The following is a 22,220-nucleotide window of genomic DNA, read 5'->3' as shown; positions in this document are numbered from 1 at the left end:
CCGCCGGGACAGACCCGCTCCGCCCCCGGGCGCAGGCGCGGTAGCGGCCGTCGCTCCCCCGGGCGCCTGAGGAGCTGCAGCGGCGCTGGGTGGGCGGCCGGGATGAAGCGGGACCGGACGGTGAGTGTCCCGGGGGGCTGCCGCGCTCCTGTGGCGGCCCCGGCAGGTGCCGGGAGGAAGGAGCGGCCGCTTGTAGAAGCGCCTTTGCTGCTGACTGATCATTTTAAAATGGAGCGCCAAGGTGCGTGACACCAGCAGCTGCCCTCTCTTCATTTTAAAGAGGCGAGAGGAGAAAAGCCGTTTCCTCATTCCAAATATCAATAATTTTTTCCAGTACCCACATTGTGTGCTGACCAGTAGCACATTCGGGGTTCAGCGTTCCAGAAGAATTCTGTGTCCAGTGCTCTACTGACCTGTCGGTTGGTTGTGGGTTTTTTTAATTATTATTTTATTTTTATCTTCCTTACTCTACATGACAAAAGCCCCATGTTTTCTTCTCATTAACTGATGCTGTGCCAATGTGGCATCATGTCTCTGACTTCCCACCTATCTAAAAAAACCCAAAAACAAAAACAAAACCCCACCAAATAAGATCATTTATGCAAAGACAACCTGAAATCTCAGGTTAAAAATGTGCAGCAGTCAAAAAGAAATTGATTCAAAACACACAAATCTTACTGCATAGCGTGCAAAAAAATCAGGATTCAGATTAAAAACTTGTAGTTCTCTGGCATTTAGCTACTCAGCAATTAAATTATGATCAGCAGATGTAGCAGTTTGTTGGAAGTCTTGGCTAGTTGGAGTGGCCCTTTTAATCCACAGGTGGCTGTGCTCTTCTGCGGGTCACCTGCTGCCCACCCTCACCCCACACCTCTGCCAGCCAAATAAACTAAAGCACAAGAAACGTCACTTTGGGATTAACAAGTGGCTTCTTTGTACTTCATAGTTTTCTGGCTATAGCACCCAGCCCCACTTCGCAGTCTAGGGGCCAAGGGTAAGAAGCAGTAGTACAGACTCCACACAGCACAGCAGAAAGCCGCCTTGGGTGGGAAGTGTTAAGAACACAAACCTTAGACCCAGCTCTCACCCATCTCTTGGCCACCTCCTTTAGGAGAGGTACAGTGACACTTCACTCTGTTTCCAAGCAGCATACACACATATTTGAATGTAGTATTGAATAAGTGACAAATATTTGGTTTAGAGTTCCTTCAGTAGGAAAGGAATGTATAAGGAACACACAAAATTACTCAAAAAGAGAAAGACTACCATGGCTAGGAACAGAAGCAGGCTTATTATTTCACAATAACATCTGTGTTAACATTGAGCTCTAAACATTGTTTTGGTTGTGATGCTCCATCGACCCTGGTCTGATAAATCTGCCCATGAAATCTTTCATACCATATCCCCAATTAAAGCCAGATGCACAGTATAAGGTAGGAAGGGGAGAATGATGACCTAACTGGAAGGAAAACCACTACCACCACCACCACTCAAAAGCATCATAACAGTTTAAGAAAACTCCAGATTTCACTCAGGAGTTGTTTATGACAACGGTAAGAATACTGCCTGTCAGAAACCATATTGAAGACAAAAATAAAAGATTGTTTGTTTAAGAATACTGATGGTGCAAGTTAGATGTAACAGCATCCCTTACAGATGTTGGCCAAAAACTTAACACACAAGTATCAGAGCAAAGCAAAAAGTTACCTTCCAAAAGTGAGATGTCAACAACCAGCATGTATCCTGTGTTAAGTTGTGTGTTTGTGGCAGTGTACAGCTTGTCAGAATTACCAACTTTCACCTCAGGCTGTTAAGTCAGCAGCATCTTCCCTTGATAAATAAACACTTCACAGAGTTGAAATGCAGAAATATTTATTTTGATTTCCTTCATTGGTTTTCAAAATTGTTTTGGTTTTATAAAACATAGAAATAGCCAAGACTATGCAAACATTTGAATTCCAATGTAACAAACTACTGTTCTAACAGCTGACTTGGATTTGTGTACCTTAATTGCACACATGTATGAAATTATGCTACAGAGTAGTGCATTACAATCACACACAAATCTTAGTGCAAACCTTGTTGTGCTTGTATTTTACATTTATCCACGTTTCCAAAAATCAGCAATGAATGCTAATGAAAAAACAACTCTGTTAAGGATAGCAAAAGACTTAATGCTGTAATAAGGCTTATTTCTGCTGATTTCTCAAACAAAAGGTAACTAGTTATTCTGTAATTTATCTGGGAATTAGGTTTTTATCCCTGAACAAACACCTATCCTGTGCCACACAGCTCTGTTGGTGTATATAAATACTTCCAATTGCTGCAAAGCATCAGGCAAAAACATTCTACCTGACCTATTTTGCTATTCAGTGGCTCATACATAAAGCACAGAAAACTGAAAGGTTATGTCAGAAGCTCTTCTGCTTATAGAGGACCTGGCACATTTTTTAAAATGCATTTAAAATACATGTTCATTACATGGAAACAAGTGGCTAGTACAGGTGCAGTGTTTACCTGACTGTTAGCATAGCTCAGCCTCCTGAATGGTTTTGATTTTAGGTCTCTAGTGTTCTAGTGTTCCAGAGTTGGGATCTGTTCATCAACAAGGCTGGCACCACTCTGGAATTGTGTTAATGTAGCCAAGGTGACGGTTGCTGAATTAACTGCATCCACTCTTTCAGTGCAGAACCACCACATGCAGACTTATTCTCAGGACCTTGTATTATTTGGTCTTCCTTTGTGTGGAGTTCTGACTTATAACTGATAAAAGTACATCTCAGAACTGGATGCAGATACAGAAAAAAACCCCAACATTTGGATGCCTTACCCATTAATATTAGGACTAATGCAAGAGGTGATGCCAGCTACACAACCATAGGGGCTGGGGTTTTTTTTTGGTGGCTGTTTTTTTTTTTTGAATGGATTAAGTGATCCTTCTGAGGGGATACAAGATACTTCGAGGCTTTTTCAAGCCTGCCAAATCCTTGTGGAATTGACAACTGCAAAACACACTGCAGACAGCAAACATGCTGTCAATAAGAAAACCTTAGCTCCTTGGTGAAGGAGAGTCTCATTTTTGGCAAAGTCAGTCTTAAATAAGTTACATATAGTTACTATTTCTGGTTAAGGCTCTTTTTGGAAATTGTAGGTCACCATAAAAACAGTATGCAACACAACTTGACAGTAAGGCAGTGTTCCATTTCTTCAATGTTCCTATGGCAAGTACCCTTTTTTGTACAGGTTAATGATTGCACAGTTTCCTTCCCTATGTTTGCTGTAGTCAGATTACAGATATGAAGGCCAACAGTAGACATCAGACATGTGCCACTTTCCTCACTCCTTCTCAGTTACATTTTGTTATTGGCATAGAGTTCATCTATCTGTGACCGGAAATATTTTCGCAGTTCTGGTCTCTTTGCCTTCAGTGTTGGTGTCAGCAGGCCGTTTTCAATAGAAAACATTTCAGGGTGCACGACGATGTCTTTGACCTGCCAAGTAAACAGTTACTAGCCAAGCAACATTCCTGGGAATAGACAAGGCTGTTAAGAAGATTGCCCAAACATCAGAGAATCATAACATTGTTTTGGTTCGAAAAGACCTCTAAGATCATAGAGTCCAACCGTTAACCTGACACTGCCAAGTCCACCACTAAACCATGTCCCTAAGTGCCATATCTACACATCTTTAAAACACCTCCACCACTTCCCTGGGCAGCCTGTTCCAATGCCTGACAACCCTTTCCGTGAGGAATTTTTTCCTAATATCCAATCTAAATCTCCCCTGGCACAACTTGAGGCCATTTCCTCTTGTCCTATCACTTGTTACTTCGGAGAAGAGACCAACCCCCCCCTCGCTACAGCCTCCTTTCTGGTCTCCCCTCAGCCTTCTCTTCTCCAGGCTAAACAGCCCCAAATCCCTCAGCCACTCCTCTTGTGCTCAAAACCCTTCACCAGCTTTATTGCCCTTCTCTGAACTTGCTCCAGGACCTCAATGACTTTCTTGTAGTGAGGAGCCCAAAACTGAATGCAGTATTTGAGGTGTGCCTCATAACAAAGCCCATCACTTTAAAAAATTTCCAGATTGCAGTTTCTGCAGTCATATTACAGTATCACAGTATGTTTGGGATTGGAAGGGACCTCAAAAGATCATCTAGTCCAATCCCCCTGCTGGAGCAGGAACGCCTAGGTGAGGTTGCACAGGAAGGTGTCCAGGTGGGTTTTGAATGTCTCCAGAGAAGGAGACTCCACAACCTCCCTGGGCAGCCTGTTCCAGTGTCTGTCACCCTTACTGAGAAGAAGTTTCTTCTCAAATTTAAGTGGAACCTCTTGTGCTCCAGCTTGATCCCATTACCCCTTGTCCTATCATTGTTTGCCACCGAGAAGAGCCTGGCTCCATCCTCATGGCACTCACCCTTTATATATTTATAAACATTAATAAGATCACCCCTCAGTATTAGATTGGTATTGAAAAGTTTAAAGAATTATGTGTTCAGTTCTTATTGGCATCCTACCTGTTCAAATGACTTCAAACCGGATTCTTTCCCAACCCTCACCATGTCTTCCAGAATGTGTTTTTTGACGTCCTGTGGATACAGGAATACATTATATAGCTTGCAAACGTTGATGCAAAACAGCTAACTGTTTAGTCAGATATGACTCACCTTGTTTTTGCATAGCTCTTCATACGAGCCTTCAAATCCCTTTTTCTTGGCCCAGCTGTGCAAAACGTCAGGATCAGGTACCACAATAGCTACTAAGAAGGCCTAAAAAGGAATTTTTGTCAAGCTTTTATTTTTTCTTTTAAAATTAGCACTAGTTCCTACACATTTCTTACTCGTTGTTAGGGTTTGGACAGCAGTTCTGATCCTGCTGTAAAGTCAGCAGCTTTCTGCTACTTGAATACAGGAGTGCAGTTCAGGAGCTTGTGCTTCAGAGAATTACTCTTGTTAAGACCCACATTTCAATATCCAGTTGCAAAAAAACTGGACATCTTGGGTTTTGTGTGTTTATTTTTCTTTTTTTCTTCCTTTGTAGTGGTTTGTTGTGTTTTGTAAGGGAGTTCCAGCCCCCCACCCCCCGCCACTGTTAGCAAATTACATACAGTCATTAATACTCAGTTAAATTAATCCAGCTCTACTATCTGGTCTGAAACTAAATCCAGAAACGTGTTACATAACTGCTGGAGTTAAAAGCGCATTCAGAACCAATATGTGTAATGTTAATTTTAACATTTCAGTCCTAAAGTTTGAGGTGAAGGGAAGAAGGAAAAGAAGACTCTTTTCTGCAATCTCATCTTGCCTTATTTTTTAAAATTACCTGAAGAATGCTTACCTGCAAGCTCTCTCCATGGACAAACACCTGAGCAAGTGCCTCACAACTCAGATACACATTTTCTATTTTCTCTGGTGCTATGTATTCTCCCTGGGCTAGTTTAAATATGTGCTTTTTCCGGTCAATGATCTTCAATGTACCATTCTGTTGACAGAAATGACTTCCACTCAGATGAGGCACTTCAAGTGAAAAACCAATCTACACAGCTTAAGCATGCTACACTAGTACAGTAAAATAGTGCCTCAGGATTGGCACTGCTAACACTTTTTTAGTTCTAGAAACACATTAATTACCCTCCTCCTAACATTACTTGTCTTTCAGTTAATTCATTATGTTCAATACCAAATATTTTTTTATTTTGTTTGTTAAATCACTGCTAATGACTATGGAAGCACATTTCAGCCATAGGTTCACTTACTGGTAGCCATTTCCCAACATCTCCTGTGTGAAGCCAGCCATCTTTGTCCAGTGCTTCTGCTGTTTTTTCTGGATCTTTCAAATAGCCACGAAATACATTTGGCCCTTTCACACACACCTGAAAACAGGGATTTGTCAATATATACTACTACAAAGGGAAGTTAACAGACATTATTTGCAGTGAATGCTTTCTCTAACTGTTATTGATAAACACAACCAAAAAGACAAGATTAAGTATATGCATTAAGCACAGAAATCTCTGCTTGAGGTTTCTGGAGACCTAACATTTTCCATTGGTACAAAGTATCATAAGAAGCAACTGGAAGCATCTGTTCTCTTCCAGTCTAGCAGCAATGTTCCTCCCTGATATTTGAATAATCCAGTTTGTCAGAGGAAATTTATTTTTATTTATCTGAAGAAACTCTGCTCAATCCAGAAATATCACCCCTCAGCCTGGCAACATGTTCGTTGCAGCTTTGGTAAGCAGCAGGGGCATTGTGCTAAAACTAGTGATGACAAAGCTGTGTATCAAGCAGTCACATGCTTATTGTAGAAAAGTAAACCAGTTAATAGCTTTGGGCTTAGAGAACTCAAGACTTCTCTATAAAGGACATCTGCAATTTCTTTGAATCAAAGGTTGTTGGGATTTGTGTAACAAGTAGAAAACTAAGAACAACTTCTCTGGGTATAACTGGATGCATGGGGATTATTGGGATCAAGAAACATGCTTACAAGGTATGAGAAAAAGGACCAACAAGATTAAAGGTTTATAAATAAAGAGGTTGTAAGAGAGCCAGGTCAGATCTTACAAGCTAAATTAAAACAATTGGTTGAGTATCTGTCAGTAAGAGAACAAAATTAAAGCAACTAGTCAGGAACATGGAATAGACCCTCAACTATCCAGAGATGATCCCAGATCATGTATTTTCAGTGTTTCCCTCAGCATAAAATATAGGAATGCTGGTAAACTACAGTACAATGAACAGCAGATGTCAATATGAGGGAGGTCAGAGTATTAGTGAGAGTTCTAATGACCTTGCAGAGACAGTACTAAACTCATGGTCAAGACAAGGTCATGTTTTAAAACCCATGTATTTCTGCTGTAAAACAGAGCTTGTCTGGAAGGATGTGAGTAGAGGAGAACTCTGCATGTGCCAGTCAAGTCAAAGGCTGACCGATCAAACATTTCATTTTTCACAGCTCCTACAATCACAGGATGGCAGTAGGTGACACCTTTTCCCAGTAGAGACAGCAAACCATTTATCTGTTTCCTGCTAACTGGCACTAAGACCTCATCTGCATATAAGCGTATATAATTCTATTCACAAATTTATCCTTCTTGAACATGGATAACGGGCAGAAGTGAAAAGCAAGGGCTGACAGAATGGAGAATGTTGAAAGCTTACTCTCAGGAAGTAGGACTGGGAGTGTTTAATCCAGCTGAAAAGCAGACAGACAATGACGAGAAAGATCTATTTTAGGCAAAGGATAATGAAACCCACTTCTATAGCTATGGGTTCCTGTTCTGTGAAACACGTTACAATTCTTATTTGGTAAATTTGAAATAGTTCACACTGATTAAGTTTAGACTGAAAGAGTAAGATGGTAGCTGATACATTAAGGGGCTACCATACTTATTCAAGTCCAAAGTAATTCCTAATGCAGAAAACTTTCACAGTAAGTGCAAGCAAAACATTTTAGAAGTTTTTCTTAAAAAACTACTTAACTCTCATTACGAAAATTTATACTCAGTTCCTCTAGCAGACCAAGCTTTAAAATCCTATTTGAAGTGAAGCAAAAATTGCAGATGAAGGCTAAACTTGAGGTCGTATACAAGACAGGAAAGAATCTTGACATTGCTTTCAACTTGCAAATAGTTTCCCACCACCAAGCCCAATTAAATCCTTAAGTATTTCTGGGAATTAAAGCCCTATGATTTGTTTCTAGTCTTGTACAAATGACAACCAAAACAAATAAAGATTATATATTGTTTGCAGTAACGAATTAGTTACTTGCTTAAGCTACTTTTTATTTATCCATTTCTCACCCCCCAGCTGCTTCCAAGGCCTCTTGAAAGCACATGAAAGACACCACAATTAATTTGCTTTCAGGGCTAGGGGAAAATACCTTACCACATGGACATCTGTTCAAGGTACGTACACAAAGTTCAAGCTGTATACATATTACTTGTAAAAAAATTGAAAAAGACAGCATATAGCACTACAAACAAAGCTGAATCCTCAAAGCGCAATTTGTAAAACATACATGTTCAATTTGTGCAGGCTGCAGAAAAAAGTTTAGAAGAATGTGTGGGTAGTTGTCACAAGTCATTAGCATCCTTCATGGCATTTTATCTCTATTTCTCTTAATAGTGTTCCAGCCACTTTAAATTACCTCAGCTCACACATCACAAGCTGGGTAAGAAGGTACATGGATCAGCTGTTCTCCAGCACTTGATGGGGTGGGAAGCCCTCTGCTAGCATTTCCCTGAGGGATACATGCAGCATGAGACAGCTGGTTTCTCAGCTTTCTCACAGCTGGAAGATGGTATGTTGGTCATACAAGCACAGTAATCTGTTATCCCACGGTAAATTACTTTTTCTCCCCTCCAATACACTATTTTCTGTTTTGCCTCTGTGAATTGTTAGCTGATAATGCATACAGGAAAGCAGGTGTATTTGATTTTGGGTAGCAGGCCATGTTTAGCGCTTTACTAAACTCAGTTACTTGTTATTTCAGGAACAAAAAACATTTTCCAAGATTTCATAAGAGGCTGACATCGACCTTTTGAAATTACTTACCTCACCCTCTCCTTTGGCAGCCAAGTAATTCATTTCTGGTACATCAACAAGTTTGATGATACTGCATGGCATGGGTGCTCCAACATGACCTATTAAATGGAGTAACACTTCAGTAGCTTGAACTGCTTTTTAGTCATGTTATTGAAGTAATAAGTTGGTTACATGCTAAAGTAAAAAAGACAGCAAACTGATTTCTGGTAATGTTCTGCACCAAAACCAGTACAGTAATAGCTTAAATTTCCTTGGAAAGAAGCATTACATTCTCAGATATCACTAGAATGTTACAAGCCAAACCATGTACTCCGGTTTGCTTTTTCTTATAATCAGGATCCTCACTCTACAGACACATTTAAGTAGCAAAAGTTCCACTATAGTTTCAAATACCAGTATTATATCAGTTAGGGAGCTAGAGATGTAACAGCTGACAAAAATGCTGACTGTTTGCTCCAACACCCAAAAATGCCATTTAAATTTCGAGCACTGTCTATGCACAGCAGATTCCTATTCTGTAAAAATTACAGGAGTCGATACTATGACTTCCTCTCTCAAATCCACTTCAACAAACAAGGACAAAGCTGATTGTAAGTTTGGATTACTAATTACTACATTTCTAGCTATTTAGGGGTAGAAACTTCAAGGGATCCATCCAAAACTTTCTTACTTCACTTGAAGAAAAACACAATCTTATGCTTCATAATCGGTGTACTGAAGACTAAATAATGTGATCAGGGACCTCTACAGCATCCTGAAATGTAACAGGCAGGCAGACCATGAAACACTGTACCTGCTGTCCAGTCACCAGGAACTGACAGGGAGCATCCCGCTGTGCATTCAGTCTGCCCATAACCTTCATAGAACTAGGATATGAAATCAAAAGACTTTTTAAAATTTGAACTTTTCAACATATATTTTCTTAAATAAAAAGAAATTAATATTTTGCCTCCTTTTCTAGTTGTTTAAATTTGAGTTTAGCAAAATCCCCAGCATCTTCTAAAGAGTATCACTAGAATTTTACCATGATACACAATTTTAAGTGCTAATAGTCCACCTTCAGTTCCAATATTTACTCAAAATTTCACTCAATTTCACGTGCTGTATGACACCTGTACAGATCAAAACAGAAAGCAACAGAGAGAGCAAGACAAAGAAACTAAGAACCTTGTCACTAGTAATTACTTTGTTCACATATATTAAGGACAGGTTTGCCCAAGACAGCTAGGAATGGAATCCCTATACCCCATCAGAGCTCTGCGATTATTATATACAAGACAGGTTTCCCTTTTCTGTGCAGAATGCACTGCTACACCAGCACGCTTCTGAAGAACTTCAAGAAGTCACAGAGCCTTCACATTTCAGAGTGTTTTCATGTTTTCTATCCTTGAAATTCATTTCAACACATCTGTTCATCCTGTGCCATTATTATTCAGATTTTGCCACAAAAAGCATATACTTTGAAGAAGCTCTGAAGACAAACGCAATGTGTGCAATCTGATTCTCCCCAGTCTCCAAAGCAACAACACTAGAATATCATCACATTGATCAGATTCTCTACAGTAGTTATGAATACTTCTGGAAGCAAGACAAGTCCCAGAAACTTAGTCCAAGAACATTAATTATTGCTTACAGCAGCAACTCACCTGACAGCCAAGAGCTGCTCTCAGGAAGGTCAGTACACTTGCAGACACAGGGGCTGCTCCTGTGATCATGAGCCTTACTTTTCCTCCCAAACTTGCCTACAACAGACAGAAGATACTGTGGACACCAAAAGCATTTTAGAGAAGTTTCTAGAGTCTTTTTCCATCCCACCCTCAGCCACTGTTCACCTGCGGTGCCACCCACAAATGTCAGAGATTGAAGTTTAATCTCCTATTGCAAGCTGTCTCTCTTGCAGTTTTTAGATCTGATTAGTGGCTGCAAGAAACAGTATTTCAAACATACAGTTACCTACAAACACTATGCTGTAGTGCAACTGCAATGCACACTTGGCCAAAAGCCTAAAAGAGCTCAAGTCATGGCCTTACAGCAATGACTATTTTTAACTGCTTTCTATCAGCTTCTCATACATCCTGACTGCTATAAAAAGCAGCCACAGGGGCATGTTGTACAACCAAGGTTAGGGCTGTAGCAAGTGAGTGACAGATATAATAGCCAGCATAACTTACTAGTGACCAACAGTGAGGAGATGGGGGGGGCTACAGGTGGCACTGAGTCACATTCAGCATTCCTCCTTCAGAAGGACAGTGTTTGCTTTCAAAGTGGTAAGAGACAAGCACTCGACTGCTTCGGAGAAACGACCCTAATACAGTTAGCTGATATTATTAGAGCAAATGGAATTGAAAAATCAAGTTGGAAATAAGGCAGTTTTGGTTTTTATTCCGAGTAGCCAGGTAGTCTTTAATCAGCGATGAAAGCCGTACCAGATTGTAACCATTCATATGAAATTCAGCAATTGCAATCTGATGCCCATAAACTAGTAATCAGATAGGATATATATAGTGATGCTTCAGACTTCCAATATTGAAAACACACATCAAACTGCTGTTCTGTAACACAGTAAGCATATTTGGAGCCCTGTTCTCAAAATAATAATGAACAAACAAATAACATAATAAAAAAGTTCCAATATCCACCATACAAGGCTTCAGAGGCTTTCAAGCATACCTGTATTTTGCGGAAGATGACTTTATCCCAGAAACTGTTGTTTCTAACTATACCACTTCTGAGTTCTGCTTCTTTCCTCTTGGAAGCAAAATCCAGCATCCACCTCTTTAATGATGTATTTGCCTGTGCAAAAATCTATTAAGAAAAATGATCTGTGGTTAGAAGCCTCACAGACTGCCATTCCCTTTCTTACAGAAGTATGCATAGTGACAGTGAAAACCAAATAAATTAAACAACCTTTATTGGTAAGCATCTTAATTCTGGTAAGAAATACTAGTGGATTTTGATTTTGGCCTTTTTACCTCAGTTCAGGAGATGTTCACCAAAATTACCACTTAACTAATGCCTGTTTCCCATCCAACTGTGTGATGCTTTTTCAATGTATAGTTTTTTCATTAAAATGTATGAATAAAAGTGGATGTTTTACTTTTCTACACCAGTTTGATCAAAAGCTGCATTAAGTATAATCCTCAGCATAATCTAGAGAGCACACCATCATTACATGTAATGTCACACAGGGTTTTCTGAGGAGATGCATGTCCCTTCAGAAATACCACACAGATCTGTCTCGTATATACAATTTGCTTTTTAGATCACTTTTCAAAGGCTCCTTCTGGTTGGTCTCGGCAAGTCAGAGCAGACTCAACAGCAGATCACAGATTAGTATATTCACCTGGGAAGAGACAGACCCAACAGCTTACCAGCATGCATATGCAAAAGGATGATTTAAAATCTTAAGTTCAAAAAACAATCTACTTCTGAATTCCCATCTCAGATGACCCTGAACACGCAAGCAGCAAGTGCAGGAGAGGCTGGGGCTGCTGACACTCCCTCTCCCCAGCACTCTGGACTGGTTGGCTTGCAATTCCCCCTGCTAGAACATGCTGGCTGCTGTGTAGGAAACTTGTATGTGTCCATGCAAACATAAGCAAACACCTGACCTTGGTTTGCAAATTCCATTCCATGAGTCAGATGCTAAAAGCGTGGCATGCAGATGCTAAGCCTCATGTCCACATTGTAGACTGGACTTAAATAACTTGCTCAGAGCAAAACAGTAAGTCAATCAAGCTAGAGAGAAACAGGCTTTTCAACCCTAGTATTTGCACTTTCAGGTCTCTTTTAGAAAAAGATACACCAATTTGTTAGCATGCCAATTTAACATACCGGGGCATAACAGTTTCTCCTACCTTGTCAGCACAGACTTCATGAAGTCTCTTAAAACCTTGCACAGGTCTGAATTAATGCCTATAGACTTACCTTGTCAAACATTCTGTTCAACAGTCTTGGTACTACAGGAAATATAGTTGGCTGCAGTGTTTTTAGGTCATCCATAAGTAGTCTGATATCCCCTTGGAAGAAGCCTATCCGAGCTCCGTGGCACAGAACCACACACTGTTAGGAAAAAAAAAAAATAGTTTAAAATGTCTGAAAACACAGCATGTATAATGTGTTCTAGCTATATGTGTATGACAATCCCATCCACCTTAAATCCTCTCAGCTTCTGGACAAGTTCTGCAGCATTCTCAGACTACAGGTTGGGACTGGACAGACCAAGTATCAAGACATGCCTGGTATCCACACTGTCCACACAGGGCAAGGACTTTGAAAGAATGAGGTACAGCATGAAAGCCCTATTCAAAAAGGGGCAGTTGGTCAAATAAGGCAATGTTAGCAACTCAGGGGTAGCAAGAGACTGAAAACCAGAACTTTCTTATTTTAAATAGTTATCAGGCTTTTTAAAAAATACTAGAACTTGGTTCCCTGCTATACACTAAAAAAAGTCAGTACATGCCATGTACCGGTCCAGCAGGGAATTCTGCCTTGTCTGTCTTGATTTTCATTCTCTTGTGCTCTGGCTTTCTTTCGTGTTTTGTAGGACTGATGCAAGCAGATTTGTTGTTAAGTGATCAAGATGTTCTTTGGAGGATTCTAGCAGAGCCACTGATTATTTTTTGCATCACTTCAGACCTACACCAAGAAAGGCAGACTTTATCCTGTTGTGTTCTATAGTTTCTATGTTAAAGTCTAGAAGCACCATCCCCCGCACCTATACAACCCTCTTCTTCCTTTTTTGTTTGAGGGTTTTATTTTCTTTTTACTAACATCCCTACTCTTCTTGCATTTCTTTATTCCTATTAGTTTTTATTTCTTCTGCTTCCTCCATAACACGTCTTCTTTCATTCCCTGCCATCCATTCTCATCTTTTCTGCACATGAGACAAGCTAAAGTGTCACTTTACTCCTTCACCTGTGCTTTGCCAACATCTGTTAAAAAGCTGTAAATCACAGAATCAGAATCACAGAATAGCTGGGGTTGGAAGAGACCTCTGTAGACCATCTAGTCCAACCCACCTGCTAAAGCAGATGCATCAAAATGCATCAGTTCAGATGGAGTGAGCAGCAACTGCCTTTGCGAGGCAGGAACATGTTTGTCCTGTCAAGTTCACTGACCATCTAGCTTCCTTAGGAAACCAAAAATCAACAGGCTTACTTTACAACAGGAGCAGGCTCTAAAGACTGCTTCCCACAGAGACTCTGTTCATATCCACCCAAAACAGTAACAAATATTTTCTCCTTTCTACCAAAAGTGTGCTTGCTTAATCTAGTTATAAATATACAGGTAAACATGTACTTTGTAAAGACCTCAAACAGCAGAGGAGTACTGAGATACAAACACTTTCTTCTCATTTTACTCTTTATAGCACAAGTTCCTATCCTGTTTCTACTTCATGATCAACAGAGCTGCTACCCACAGAGCTTGTACCTTCTGGTGCAAGGCAGGCATCAGTAAAACAGACATTGAAGTCTGACTGGCATCCAGGTCACCAGGACTGAAAAAAGAAGAGCACTGAAACCCTACTCCTACATTTATACAATCCTAAAATTACATTTGGCCCTTTGAAGGCAACTGCAAGGCTGATATGGCCCCAAGTAAAAATGAGTTTGACAGCCCTGCCCTAAGGGGACCTATACACCTCAGTTAGGCTCTATTCCAAATCTTCATAATATACATATATACAGATGCATATGCACATACACACTTTACATGTATATAGACACACTTTTTTGATAGAAAGCTTTCCTAACTGAAATCAGAGGACAATTTCTAGCTCTGCCTTTTCACACTTACATAGAGGATGTTTGTTTCCCTACATAATTAGAATGTGACTACCTTCAACACACATATTTACAAACTCACCTAACGGAGAGGTGTTAATTCAACTTCAATAAGTATGGTAATTAAACACCTGTGCCCTTACTGTATATAAGGTTGAGGAGATTGCAGCCTTTCAATAATGCACATCACCCAACTACGGGCTCAGAGTCCTTATTAAGACTGCCAGTATTCAGACAATTTGAGCCCCCTCATCCTCAAAAATGAAGCCCCAGGTTTTGCTATATGGTAAAAGAAGCTATCCAAAAGACCTTCAAAGTTTGTCATTAAATGGCATTAAAAGCCATTCTCATTTCCTTGGAGAGGACTCAATTGAAACAAAATCCCTCTCTTTTTACTGAAGTTTCTTCGAAGCAATGATAAGTTTAATCAATTTAAAACTAGTGTTGTGTAAGCAAACAGGATGCCACATTACAAAATAAGTTTTTAAAGTTTGCAGACCAAAGAATGGCATGGATTTTCAACAGTCCACTGATTACATTAAAGGGAATTTCTAGGCAGTGTACGTGCACTAAGAGATTGTCTCATATTCTAGCAAGCCAGTTTCTTTTTAACTCCAGCTCTGAGGTTCATGACATTAATAACAGTTGTCTAGTACTCATTGAATATTGTTTATGGGTTGTTTTCCTCAACCGTACACCTCGAGCTTTCATAGACATGTGCAAGAGTCAAAAAGGAACAGTGTGTTATCACTGGGATTCAAGAGACATACGTCCTGTAAGAAAAGGAAGCTTCTCAATAGTTCAGTACAATGGGTGCTTACCTCAACGATTCTCTCAAACATATGAGCCAAGGGCAGGAATGATATCAGAACGTCATCAGAGCGAGGATTAAATGTTTTCTGAAAGTGTCAGTAAAATAAATTTTAATTCTCATTGATTCTCTGTTTTGCTGAAGTTAAACACAACAATGAAATATAGCATCTAAACTCTAGAGCACAGCGCTTACTTCAAATTTTGTTTGTAATGAAGCTGCACTGTCTTCCTTTCATTAAAAACATCACAGCAATGACTTCTAGCATGAGTAAACACACATTGCAGAAGTGGTAAACTTTTAGAATTGAGTATAGTGACCAGATTAGTACAACTTCTTACGACAAATTCTGAGAGAAACCACAAAAAGTTCCATTACAGACACTGGGAGAAGAGGGGGAACAAAAAAGTTACAGTAGTATGCCTTCGGGGTTTAAAAAAATACACACTTTCATCTTAGATCAGAAAATTTGCTTATGCAATTTACTGTAAGGTTGATATCAGAAGTACCTTACACGATCTAATTGTGAGACTACTTGATTAATTTAAAAACAATTCCATATGCAGCATACTTGGCAAAATAAGTATAACTGTACTTTTAATTACATCTGTATGTGTTAGACCTGTCTTCTCGGCTAACCTGCAAATGAATTGTAGTAGTCTACTGTAAACTAAACGTTAACACCGTATTAAATAAAAACAGAGTTACACTTCTTGCTCATTTATGCAAGGGCTCTGATTATTTTGCGGTGTTAAAATACATTGTAGCTTCTCCCATCCCTAGTGGAAAAGGTTAGCCTCTGCACAAACCCTCTGGTACAGAGCTTGCACTAACGACAAACACTATAAAGCCCACAGGGGGACATCATGATCTGAAGATGATTCAAGATCTTTATAATATTTTGCTTGGATGAGACCGAACTGTAAATCTGCCAGGTTCTTGACCCTGAGAGAAGAAACCAGTAACACAGACTTCTGACCTAGCATCGGCAGAGTGCCATCAAGTTACATTTTCACCTGGACCTTACTAAAAGTTACAACCAAAGTTAATGATATTTCAGTGTTGGTTTTACTCCTGAGATTCTTCCCTTCATGCAAATCCACAATGTTAACCTTTGCAGTTTACCTCTGTAGTTTTCATAAAAGCTGAAGCGTTGCTGACTATGTTTTCATGAGTGATCATAGCTCCTTTGGGGTTCCCTAATGAAAAAGCACATCAGGATGCAACAGTGAAATTTTTAGATCCTTTACGTTACCAAGCAGCGGTAAAACTAGTAGCATTTCAATCAGTCCCTTTTCTGATATTAATAATCTTTCTATGTATATCAATTAAACAAGGGCAGAGAACTTGGTAAAACACTTTCAAGAACAGTTGGTAACAGTTCTAAGCAGTAAGTTTGTGTTGAAGTCCTCAATTTCCGTAAGAAGAGCAAACCCTTAAGAAACTGTCATGTTTCTTGAATAAACTTCTCATTCAAAAGTCAACACTTTTGTGAAGATACAGCTATCAAACCCAGACTAATTTCTGTTGTCACATCTGCTTTAAAAGTATAGCTTGTCATTGTACTCTTCCCTTTTGCTCCCTGCTAGCACTGGCTATTAACTCACAAGTGTCAAGCAGGTGATATCTAGACAGGAGCCTTTCTGGTTTGGTCTGACACCAAGGTTGCATAGAGCTAGGGCACAAGTTTTGCTAATACAGTAAAAAAAAAAAAAGACTGCAGAAGAAATGGAAGTTTGAAGTCTAATGCAGAGTCCTTATTATAATAGAAATACAGGTTCAGTACTTATTTCCAAGTCCAAAAATGTAACACCTCCACCCTCCAATACTGCAAATCTGTATTTACTAACGGGAAAAAAGTATCAAAGGGAGCCTTACCATAAAACTTCCCCAGCTACTATTTGTCAAAAAGATGCAGCAGCAGGGGACAGTCTTGAAAAAAAAAAGCAGGAGGGCTTTTGAATTAGTTTTGCACATACATGATAATAAATTCTGCATAATGTAATGAGCTGTACCTGTCGTTCCACTGGTGAAACAGACGATTGCTAGATCTTCTGGCTTTGGAGGCTATGAGAGTTAAGAAAGGATTAGTATGGTTAATATAGGAAAGAAAAATATTTTCTTGGACAAAACACTGAAATACTAGTGTTACTTTTGAGCTATGGGGGATAGGGAGATTTGCTAGCTTGATCTACAGAATGCTATCCAGCTTCAGATAAAGTAACTTAAACTAATTTCATACTTACCATAGGTTTTTGCCTGTGTGCTCTTCCCAACTCCTACAGAAAAGCAAGAAAAGTGAGATAGACAGTTTAGCCATCAGCATGTAACCTTTTCTGCTTTAAATTTACCAGATAAGCATTACCAAACACCATAATATTCCATTAGACTGTCTGTTAAGGCATTTTAACTTATAAAAGGATAACAAAGGCTTTAAAGCAGGGATGTCAAACTCATTTTCATTGGGGCCACATCAGCCTCACAGTTGCCTTCAAAGGGCCAAATGTAATTTCAGGACTGTATAAATGTAGGATGTGGCCCCCGGTGAAAATGAGTTTGACACCCCTGCTTTAAAAGGATGTTTTAAAGATGTATACAATAACTACCATGTCCTGCAAATACAGAAGCGATAACTAATCTAAAAGTTGGTTGTTTTTTTTTTTCCAGCTAGCAAAGCAGAAGTCACTCACTAGAGAAGCTGAAGGTTAAGCAGCATTACAAGAAGCCACAGCAGGCAATCAATCCAATACCTCATGCAGAAGATCTGTGCCACTGACAAGCATTGGACAGATGAAGCAAGATTCATTTCAGTGAGCACCTTGCAGCAACTTCACTGCTTGTGAGAAGGAAGACAGTTTCCCCATGAAGGGACACTGGTGGTGTGTACTCTTTTTATATTGAAGATCAGAGAGCACAAGAGTGTCTCCTGCAGAACCTCTTCTCTTCCCTCTGCCTCCTTATAGTTATTCAGGCCTGACCATTAATGATGCCATCGGTCTTTAGGCAGAAACAAATGGATACCATGAAGATCTTTTTATCATCAAGGATATACTGATTAAGAGGAAAGACTTGAAAGCTGATGTTCAATATCTATGAGCTTTAAAGTTTCAAATCAAGACTTATTGCTGTCATGCCTATTTAAGACTAGAAACAATACTAGCTTAAGGACTTAAGCAAATTAAAATGGACCTTTGTTAAATATAGCTTTGGAAGCACCCTTTGAGGGCAGACACATCAACTTCACCATTGCCTTTATGTTCCAAGTAAACAACAATAGCACTGTGCATTCCTTTCCCAGCCCTAGACTTCCTTTAGAATTATGTCCCTCTGATTACCCAAAGAGGCTTAAGAGAAAAGGAATGTCTGGAAACACAGTTAACATTCCCCTACCTGTAAGTTTTCCCTTTCAAAACAGTGCCATCATGCAAAAATCTGCCACTATTACAATGCAGCTGTCTGCTCAAAACAATAGCATCTGCATTTCAAGTACCACCAGCAGTTCAATACTTCCCTACAGCCTGTTTGGAGGAAGATCTGGTATTTGCTGAATATACAGCTAAGATCTCCACACACTTCTTTTGATCTCCTAGAACAGAACTCAAATCATCTCTTCCTACCAGAAAAGCCATTTATTCACAGCTACTGAGCTCTAAGTAATGACAGCATACATACAGATTAGGCATCAGAAATCAAGTTTATGTATTCTGGGAGATACACAGAGGAACTGGTCACATAACCTATGAAGCACTGCTGAACAATAAGCTTAAGCCAGAAATCCAGCAAACAAGTACTTAAAGCTAGATTAGAATAGAATGACTGTTTCTAAGTTCCTAAATACTTCATAGTTGCCTTCCAGGAGACAATAAAAGCCCCTACCTCAAAAACAGAAAGTGACAAAAATCTATTCCTGCTCATTGAAACACTACTAGAAATATTTAAATTTGCCTAACTTCTGAGATTTAGACAAGAATTTCTTGGAACACCTATTACTGCATATCCAAACATCAACTGTTGTTATTAAATAAGAGCTACAAAGTACTACTGGAAGTCACTACTTAAGCATCTAAACTTCCAACTTAAAGATAACATTCACCCTTGGTTTTGTTTTTCTGTAACTAGTAGATCCAGTGGAAAGCATCTTCCCCTGCCAAGAGCTGGAGGTCAGCTCAAGGAAAGAAGCTGATTTTAGTGTACCAACTTGCAGTTGGGCCAATCCAGGTTTAACCCAAGCCTTATGCCAGTGAGCTACAGCACAGTCACTTACTCTGCATAATGTTTTTAGCCCCATTTTGACCTGGCAGTTTTGCTGAGGCTAGTTAGCTACCATACAGCTAATCACCTTTTAAAAGATACACGGGCATTTTCGTGTCTCTACCAGAAGGTGGCCCTGTTAACACAGCAGTTCAGACAACTGTGAAAACAAGTTCAGTGAAATGAAGTATTTCACACCAGTTCCTGACACCTGCACAAGACAAGCACATTGATTTAGAGACACTTGAGTCCTAGTGAGCCAAGCCTTCACCAGAACTCCAGCTGGAACCAGGCTAAACCCGGTTCCATGATCTCACAGTAAAGATGTACTTTATGCAATCTGATCCTGGGACAGAGTTCTCCAAATAATGAGTGAAGTTATGAAATAAACTTGCATAAGAGATCTATGCAGACAAAATAACTACAAGCAAAACCAAGACTTGAACATTACGTGGCTAAGCAAAATGGTTTCTTCCAAAACCTGGAACTCTCATTGCCCTACATTACCATAAGCCTTACCCTGGAACAGTTGACTGCCATTTTCCTCCTCCACCAGGAAACATTTTGTACATTCATTGTACAGGGGGAAGATGCCATTTTTCAGAAGGCCAAACCCTACACAGGCTCTTTTAGAAATAAGTATTTCTGAAGTATTAGTCATAGTATATAATTAGCACGTTACTGTTTCACATGAGCAAGCCTTAACACTCAGATCTGATGTTCAGTCTGGACTATGTTAACAAGCTTTTGTTCCGTCATCTTGGCATATATGCTTTTACATTTTGAACATTGTGAAATACTATTAGTAAGTTGTTTTCCCTTTTTTTTTTTTTCTTTTTTAATATTTTTAGTATTTTTTTGTGTAAACTTCAATCCAGGAGATAGTTAAGTATTTTGAAACTAATCCACCACATTTTGTTCACAGTCCTAAAGTCTGTTCAACATATCCCATTTACTTGTAGATGAGGAAAACAGCATGAAACCAGTACAGGAGGCCCGAGTGTGCTTACCTCTAGTTCTCTCATGCTGAAAATTTCTACTCCACACTTTTTGCCACGTTCCACAAGATCCTTGCTGAAGGACTCCATGATGACAATGGTGTTGAGTATGGGAGTTTCCCCCTTTTCCACATTGGTTAGCAGAAGTTTGGCCTTGTCAGGTTTGTCACAGAAAACCAATGACAAGTCAGCTAGTGAAAGAGAATGACATTATCAATATGACAAGCTGAGTTTAGACTAGATCCATACATACTTCAGAACGTGGTAATGGATGCCTCTTCTGAAGAAGGCTACAGTTCTGCCCTCAGTCAGCTCTGCCATCATACATGCAAGTTGCTGAACTTCTGAAAGCATCTTACCTTTGTTCACAATGTACGTAATTGCTTCAGTTCCCAGCGTATCATAGAGCGGCACCACCACCATGGAGAATGCATAGCACCCCTGTTCAATGATAACCCACTGCACAAAAAGAAGAGATGCAAGTCACTATGTGTTTGCTTATCATAACAGACCTCCAAGAAAGCTTTCTTCTTAGAATCCAAATATGAGTCTAATAGGACAGAGCTCATTTGGACAAGTCTTTAAAAAAAAACAAGTGGCAGTTTGTATCATTTGTTTACTTTAAAGACAAACTACATTTTTACCTGTGGAAGAAGAAAAAATAAACTGTGAGTAGCTATGGGAAAGAATCCAAAACAATAAAACTCAACTCTGCTCCTAAGAGTAATTCTAAATACTTTTCAAAAACATTTAACATTAACTGTCTCCTTAGTTTACCTATTAACAGAAAGAGACTTGGAGCATAATATTTTTTCATGGTTTTAAGTTACCAAAGTAGCCAAAGGCTTCAATATTCTATATAACCATGGTATCTGAATCATTGAAGGACTTGCTCATGTCTTGACACACATTATATTTATATACACACAATATTCTTACCTCTACATTATCTGCATCTCATTTGATGGCCAGACATGCAAAATATGCAGTTAAATTACAAGTCCTTTGGAAAGTCAGTCCCAGAAAGTTTTTCAATATTTATCAAGACTAACCATTCTTCTTTAAAGGAATCTAATCCAAAAACTTCTATTAAAAAAAATAATTCCAACCCTGCAAGCTTCAGTAAGAAGGGTTTGCCTGCTAAGAAGTGCAATACTCAATAAACACAATGGATATTGCAGCCTTACTGTATGTGATGCAAGCTGACAATGCTTTACACCAACCCTGATTTCACCCAAAGTACCATCAAGGTAAAATAGTCATGCAATTATAGCAGCTATTTACTATAGTTTGTAAACAACTAGCAACACCAAAATTCATGGGAGCCTCTGGGCACATGAAGAGGCCAGTGGAACCGAAACATTTTAGCTTTTCCCATTAAATGACAGTGACAAAAATTCTGAGACATGATATGTTTAGTCAGTTTCAGTTACAGGAACAAAACAACAAATTTTAAAAAGCTATCAGAACTCAGGATTCAACAAGGATTACACTAACAAGGGTGCTTGTTTCCCTTCCCCACCCCCAAAATTTGTCACACTTTCCAGTGTTTTTGCAGGACACTGGCCAGTTACCTCACCCCTGTATGATGACAAGTTTAAGCATCATTCAGCTGGTTATTCCATATGATATAGATCATATGTTAAAGTTGCTAAATCTCAGTTTTACGAAGTTTGTTATGGGCAAGTTTCCTAAAGTCAGTTCTCTACTGACGGACACAGCCTTAAATGCAGGGATTTTTTTCTGAAAGCAATTACACAATAAGTTACACACCTCTTGTCCAAAAAGACGTCTTATAAAACTGGTTCAAGGCCAGCTAATAGGTGACTAGA

At 39.4% G+C, this 22,220-nt stretch overlaps 1 protein-coding gene across 1 annotated transcript in view; it reads right to left on the bottom strand.

Annotated features, from left to right (window-relative positions):
- Positions 1-1,855: 1,855 nt before the first annotated feature.
- ACSL1 (acyl-CoA synthetase long chain family member 1) overlaps positions 1,856-22,220 on the bottom strand; it is a 41,192-nt gene continuing 20,827 nt past the window's right edge. The window contains exons 6-21 of the mRNA XM_065061178.1: positions 20,748-20,847; positions 20,401-20,579; positions 17,386-17,418; positions 17,155-17,206; positions 16,265-16,338; positions 15,150-15,227; positions 12,470-12,604; positions 11,213-11,347; positions 10,189-10,284; positions 9,336-9,408; positions 8,552-8,640; positions 5,752-5,868; positions 5,334-5,477; positions 4,664-4,765; positions 4,514-4,585; positions 1,856-3,491 (exon numbers count right to left, since the gene is read on the bottom strand). Coding sequence (XP_064917250.1) covers positions 3,351-3,491; positions 4,514-4,585; positions 4,664-4,765; positions 5,334-5,477; positions 5,752-5,868; positions 8,552-8,640; positions 9,336-9,408; positions 10,189-10,284; positions 11,213-11,347; positions 12,470-12,604; positions 15,150-15,227; positions 16,265-16,338; positions 17,155-17,206; positions 17,386-17,418; positions 20,401-20,579; positions 20,748-20,847 — 1,620 coding nt within the window. The 3' untranslated portion in view covers positions 1,856-3,350. The remainder of the gene's footprint in view (positions 3,492-4,513; positions 4,586-4,663; positions 4,766-5,333; positions 5,478-5,751; positions 5,869-8,551; positions 8,641-9,335; positions 9,409-10,188; positions 10,285-11,212; positions 11,348-12,469; positions 12,605-15,149; positions 15,228-16,264; positions 16,339-17,154; positions 17,207-17,385; positions 17,419-20,400; positions 20,580-20,747; positions 20,848-22,220) is intronic.

Source organism: Columba livia, chromosome 4 (assembly GCF_036013475.1).
Source record: "Columba livia isolate bColLiv1 breed racing homer chromosome 4, bColLiv1.pat.W.v2, whole genome shotgun sequence".
NCBI classification, from domain to species: Eukaryota; Metazoa; Chordata; class Aves; order Columbiformes; family Columbidae; genus Columba; species Columba livia.
Note: the sequence above shows the minus strand (reverse complement) of the source record. Positions and strands in the feature narration are given on the sequence as shown.